The sequence below is a fragment of the Pipistrellus kuhlii genome, unplaced genomic scaffold (assembly GCF_014108245.1).
Source record: "Pipistrellus kuhlii isolate mPipKuh1 unplaced genomic scaffold, mPipKuh1.p scaffold_m20_p_35, whole genome shotgun sequence".
Taxonomy (NCBI): Eukaryota; Metazoa; Chordata; class Mammalia; order Chiroptera; family Vespertilionidae; genus Pipistrellus; species Pipistrellus kuhlii.
Window position 1 is genome coordinate 2,728,528 of NW_023425535.1, and position 6,000 is coordinate 2,734,527.

At 66.4% G+C, this 6,000-nt stretch overlaps 1 protein-coding gene across 4 annotated transcripts in view; it reads left to right on the plus strand.

Moving 5' to 3' along the window:
• Positions 1–5,532, plus strand: part of ARHGAP22 (Rho GTPase activating protein 22) — a 135,678-nt gene extending 130,146 nt beyond the window's left edge. For all 4 annotated transcript variants that reach the window (XM_045570687.1, XM_045570689.1, XM_045570690.1 and 1 more), the window contains 4 exons: positions 139–212; positions 721–842; positions 1,241–2,102; positions 5,040–5,532. In XM_045570687.1, coding sequence (XP_045426643.1) covers positions 139–212; positions 721–842; positions 1,241–2,102; positions 5,040–5,262 — 1,281 coding nt within the window. In that variant the 3' untranslated portion in view covers positions 5,263–5,532. The remainder of the gene's footprint in view (positions 1–138; positions 213–720; positions 843–1,240; positions 2,103–5,039) is intronic.
• Positions 5,533–6,000: the final 468 nt, after the last annotated feature.

Sequence of the window (6,000 nt, forward strand, 5' to 3'; positions counted from 1 at the left end):
CTGGCTGGAGGTCTGGCCTCAGGTGCCTGCCGCCCCTGCCCACCTCCCTCCTCCGTGCCCACCTCCCTGTCCCTGCCTCGGTGAGAGAAGGGCCAGCTGCTGGTCTCAGAAATGCTGTTTTTCTCTCCCAATACCAAGGGGACTCTGGAGTTGGCCAAACAAGTGAGCAGCCTTCCCCTGGCCAATTACAACCTGCTCAGTTATATCTGCAAGTAAGTGGCTGGGGCAGGCAGGGGCTGGGCGTTCTCCCACCGACATGCTCCCTGGATGTCAGCCAGCGACAGGGACAGGGGCGCACTCAGCCGGGGCACACCCAGGGAGTCTCCGCGGGCAGGCAGCGTTCCGTCCCCGCGAGCCGCACCAAAGACCATCGGAAAGAACGGGCGTCCCGTTCTGTGTGCTCTCAGTGCCTCTCGCAGCCCCTCCCGGGAGTCTGCTCCGGACCATGACCCCAGCTCAGGCGCTGGGAGAGGGTGCAGGGGGCCCTCGCCCAGTCCCGGGCTGGGGCCTGAGCCTCCCGGACCTCCGCCCCCACTGCAGGCGGGACAGCTGTGTGTCTGCCTTCCACGCTGACGACCACTGGCTTTTGCTTCTGCTGCTCCCACCCCGGGCCCAGGGGATGCGCAGCTGGCTGTGCCGGTGCTGGGACATGTGGGCGCGGCTGGGTGTGGGCGCTCCCAGCAGAGCTGGTGGCAGGATTTGTTCTTCCCCACTTGGCAGGTTCCTGGATGAGGTTCAGTCCCACTCAGATGTCAATAAGATGAGTGTCCAGAACCTGGCCACCGTGTTCGGACCGAACATACTCAGGCCACAGATCGAAGACCCGGTAACCATCATGGAAGGTAACGGGCGTGAGTGTGGGGGGTGCCCACGTCCCTGGAGATGTCCCCGCCCGTGCCCGAGCACACAGATGGCCTGGCTTTGCATCCTCGGCTGCCGGCCCCGCCCGCCAGGAGCTCACCGCTGTCTTCCTGGGCACCGTGCCCGCTCTGCCTCCTCCCGCCCGTCGGATGGAGCGGGCTGGGTGGCTGTCCAGGGGGCACTCTGGGCAGGACCCTCTGTCAGGGCCTGGATCTGGAGGCTGGCGATGGCACGCTCTTGCTGGGTTCTCTCTTGAGGCACAGCCTGCTTCTGGACTGCAGGCAGAGCCGGGCCCTGGGTCCAAGCCACAGCACCCCTGCCTGGCCTGGGAGCCCGGCCTGGAGCGGCCACAGCCAGCCTCTGTTCCGCTTCCTGGCAGGCACGTCCCTGGTCCAGCACCTGATGACCGTCCTGATCCGCAGTCACAGCCAGCTCTTCAGTGGGAGGGTCCCTGAGGGGCCGGCTGCGCCCCACGCGGGCCCACCCTGCACCGTGGGCTGGGGCTCGGAGGAGGCTCCGGGAGACAGCCAGGCAGAGCCCGGGGGCCCCCGCCTGCCCTCACTCAGGACCTCGTCCCTGGACGGGGCAGCGGTCGCCGCGCTCTCCAGAAGCTCCCCCAGGGGCCGCGGGGGCCGCCCTGCCGCCCGGGGCACTGGGAAGCGGCTGCAGACTCTGCCCGGCTGGAAGGCCTTTCGGCCATCGGGGTCTCGGTCCGGCAGCTCGTCCCCGGAGGCGCCCACAGCCTCCTCCGGCGGGAACTGGCTGGTGAATGGGCTGTCCTCCCTGCGCGGCCACCGCCGGGCCTCCTCGGGGGACAGGCTCCAGGATGGCGCTGCCCAGAGGCTCTCCACCTACGACAACGTGCCTGCGCCCAGCCCCGGCCCCGGCCCCAGCGAGTGCAGCCTGGCCTGGTCCGGGGGCTCCTCCTGCGGGGCCTCCTCCGGGGGCTCCGTCAGCAGCTGCTCCGCCTGCCGGGCCAGTGACTCCGCCTGCAGCTCCCTGCACCCCGAGGGCACCCCCGAGCCCTCCCCGGCCCCCAGCAGCAGCGAGGAGCTCCGGTCCCCGGACCCAGGGCGCAGCCTGGAGGAGGCGGCCGTCTGCCTCAGCAGCAGCGAGCCCAGCGAGCCCTGCAGCCCGGCCCGCGCCCCCGCACCGCCCTCCGCGGCTCTCCAGGGCCTGGTGGCCGAGCTGCGGGCGGAGCTGTGCCGGCAGAGGACCCAGCACGAGCTGAGCGTGAGGAGGTGAGGGCTGCGCTGCGGGGGTGGGCCTGGGAGCCAGGGCCCTGCCTCCGCTCTGAAGGAAAGCCTCCGGGAGGCGGAGGCAGCACAGGGAGCCCTAGAAGCTGCCTTTCTGGGGGAGCCTGGAGGCTGAGGTCTGTGTCCTGAGCTCCATGGACACTTGATGAAGGAAGGAGACCCCCAGGTGGAAGGGCTGGCAGGAGGCGGGCCCAGGTGTGCTTGCTCACGGGATGCCCCCAGGTCATGCAGAGCCTGGGCAGCCTGGCCAGGGCTGGGCTGTAGCCGCTGATCAGAGGGGATGGGAATGGGATTTCCCGGAGGGAGGGAGCTGTGCTGTATCTTAATCCCTGCCAGCCCTCCTCCATTCTCCTGCCCTGTGAGGAGGTGTTGCCAGCTCAGAGCCAGGAGGGCCAGCCAGGGCACCAGCAGAGCATGAGGTGGGCGCTCCCCACAGCGTCCCCAGTCCCCAGTCCCCAGTCCAGCTGTTGGGCCTGCAGGCCCTTCCCACCCATGGCCAAGTGGCTCTGGGCTTCCCTCTCCACCAGGGACAGGGGGATGGAGGGAGGGAGGGAAAGAGGGAGAGATTCCCACCGGGAGCTTCAAAGGCAGCGTGGCCTGTGCCTGGGGAAGCCAGGTCCTGACACCTGGGAGTCAGGCGTGTGAGGGTGTGTCCTTGAGGGTAGATGACAAGAGAAGGGCTCAGGACAGATGCCCTGAGGATGGTCAGAGGTCTCATCTGAACAGGACTGAGGCCGAGAGGGTGGAGCGAGGAGAAAGCACAGCAGGAGAAAGCCCTGGCACACGCTTGGCGGAAACCCTAGAGGGAAGCGAGTAACTGGCAGCACCGAGGGCAGATGTGCGGCTGCGGGCGGCATGCAGGGAAGCTGGTACAGGCCGGTTGCCGCCACAGCCTCAGAGGTCTGATCAGCTCCTCTCAGGGGCTGGCTTCTCTGGAAACGGTATTGCATCGTGTGGGGCGTCAGACCCTGGGGTGTCCCTGCCGGCCGCAGACTGACAGACAGCGTCCAGGGAGGCTCCGGTGCTCCGGGGACCCCATGCATTGCCATGAGGATAAAGTGACACCTGGGGCAGTGGTCAGTGCAGAGACCGCTCCTGTCCCCACTGCCCGGTGGGCTGGAGGGGAGAGCAGGCCCGCAGGCAGGGCAGCGGCGCTGTCCCGCCAGGCCCGGGCCGCAGGCGGGTGAGTGGGCAGGGCCTCTGGGTGCAGGAAGGAGTGGGGTGCCATCAGTGAGCCCTTGGAGAGTCTGTGACCCCAGACCTGCGGAGTTAGAGCCAGCTTGGGTGGGGGGCATGGACTCAGCTTTCTGCCCGGCCTCCCCGGGCCCTGATCCCTGCACCCCCAGAAGAGCGTCTGATGTGCCACAGTGCTGGGTGCTGGGCACTGGGCACAGCTGTGACCAACACGGATCTCCATCGCTGTCCTCACCTGATGGCGCAGCTGTGGGGCACAGAGAGCCTGCACACAGAGTATAAAGCACGTGGGCTGTTAGAACGGGGGGGGGGGGGGGGGAGGTGTGGGGAGAGGGCTGGGGAGGCGCTCCCGTGAGGGCAGCTGCAGAAGCCAGGGCGAAGAAGGGTTGGAGCTGAGTGGCAGGCAGGGCTAGCGTGGTGGCTTGTTGGAGTGTGAGGAGGGGGCGGGGCAGAGGGCAGGACCACGTGGTCAGAGCATGCCTGGATTTTCCACAATTCGGTTCTGAGTGACCGGAGGCCTGGAGCACTGGTCACTCGGAGGGGTGCCCTGACTGTTCTCCTGAGGACGCACCCAGGCAGGAGACCATGGTGTCCATGGCCTCAGGGGCAAGCAGTGAATGGGGAGAAGAGCCAGATGCTAGACATATTGGGGAGCTTTGCTGATCAATCCACTGTAGGGTAAGAAAAACAACTGATTTCAGGACATTTTTTTGGCCAAGTAATCAGAGGAGGTGCTCACTGAGGAGCAGGTGTAGGGACAGTGGGAGCAGACAGGCTCAGCTGCAGGCCTTAAAGTTGGGGACACTTACTTAGTTGGAGTGGAGTCGAGGGACAGAGAGGCCGAGAGCCTGAAGACTGGACAGGTCGCTGGTCTTCAAGTGTCATGGGGGTGGGAGGTGGGGGCAGTCAAGTGTGAGGGCCCCGCTGGTGGGAGGCATTGGTGTGAGGGCCTGGGCCTGGAGAAGTGAGGGGTGTGGTCTGTGCTGCCTCCTGGGGGCCTTCTCTCTGACAGCATGTCCTGCCTGCTCTGTGCGTGTCTGCTGGCTGAGCCGGAAGCACGGGAGCTGCAGTGCCAGGAGGTGTCCCCTGCCTTCTCCAGAGCAGACACCAGGGCTCCGGGCTCCCTGTGCCCTGCCCATAGTCATGTGCCTGTGCACAGCCAGGCCAGTCCCGGACCCGGCTCAGAGCATCTCTCAGGCCTTGCAGGAGCCGCTGGCATGTGGTTGAGGAGACGGTGTGCCGCCTTTGCACGGTGTGTGCCAGCCGTGTAGGAGTGCAGGGTGGTTCTCTGGTGGCACAAAGGGGCAATGTGCGGCCTGCTGGGAGGATGGCGGAGCAGTGCCGGCTGGGGCATGGCGGGGGAGGAGGGGGCACAGGAGGAACGGAGGGGACTGAGGTCCTGCTCTCCACCACGGCGCCCATCCCTGGACAAGCAGTGAGTGGAGAGAAGAGCCAGATGGACAGCTGGCTGGCCCAGAGGGTAAGTGGTCTTCACACGAGTGAGGATTCAGGGGGACCCCTGGCCTCGGGTACCCAAGTGCTCCCCGGCGTTTCTGGGTCGGGGCTGAGGGCAGTGCTCGGGGTGGGCCTCGTGGCCAGCCCAGCTGCCCTGTGCCCCGCAGGCCCCCCCGAGCAGCCCTTCCCCACCGGCGAGGCAGGTCCGCCACAGCGCACGGGGCAAAGCCGGCAGGGCGGAGCCTGAAACAGGCCTTTCTTCTCGATTTTAAGACTCGAGGACGGTACCACCGAGCTACGGGAACGGATGCTGCGGCTGGAGGAGGAGCTGGACCAGGAGAGGAAGAAGTACACCATGCTGCAGATCAGGCTGCGGAACTCGGAGCGGGCGCGGGAGGACGCCGAGAGGAGGAACCGGCTGCTGCAGGAAGAGATGGAGGAGTTTTTCTCCACCCTGGGCAACCTGACTGCAGGGGCCAGGGGGGCCCCACCGTGAAGGAGCCCCCTGCTCGCCTCCCTCCACAGCAGCAGGGGGGGTGCGGGCGGGGGCTGTGAGGAGGCTGAGCCCTGCCCCGTGGACCTCGGCAGTGCCCGGCACTCGCAGCCGCATGGCGATGGAAGCCTGAGCCCCTGTGCCACCCGGCTGCTGTGCTGACTGGCCGGTGCCAGAGGCGACAGGCCTATGGCCACAGAAACAGATGGTGCCTGGCACCCAAGTAGCACACCGGGGGCACTGCCTTCTTTATTAAACCCGCTCTGCAAGTGGATGCCTGACTCCTTCTTTAAGGTCAACACAGTGGGGTTACCGAGCGATCTCGGTGCTTTACGGGCAGGTGGGGTCCTCACGGTGCCTGTGGTGGAATGCCAGTGGGTGTGAAGCTCCCGAGGAGCCCAGAGTTGCCACAGCTCTGAAGCTGGAGTTCTGCAAGTCTGTGTCCTCAGCTCACCATCCCGTACTCTGGTCAGGGCATGTATGGGGGGCAACCACTTCCTCCCTCCTTCCGCTGAGGGCTGGAGCTGCACGGCTGGCCCTGGGCCCAGGAGCCTGCTTTCGTCTGCCTGGCCAGCCCCGCTCCAGGGGCTCATGCCTCAGGCTGTGCCCATCTCCCATGCAGACGCTTTCCAGCTCATGCTAATCCTCCCCAGTGCTCGTTCACCCTCCTCCAGCTCCTCCTCTGTTCAAAACTCCAATTAGGGCCCTGGCTTGTGTGTTTAGTGGTTAGAGTGCTGGTCC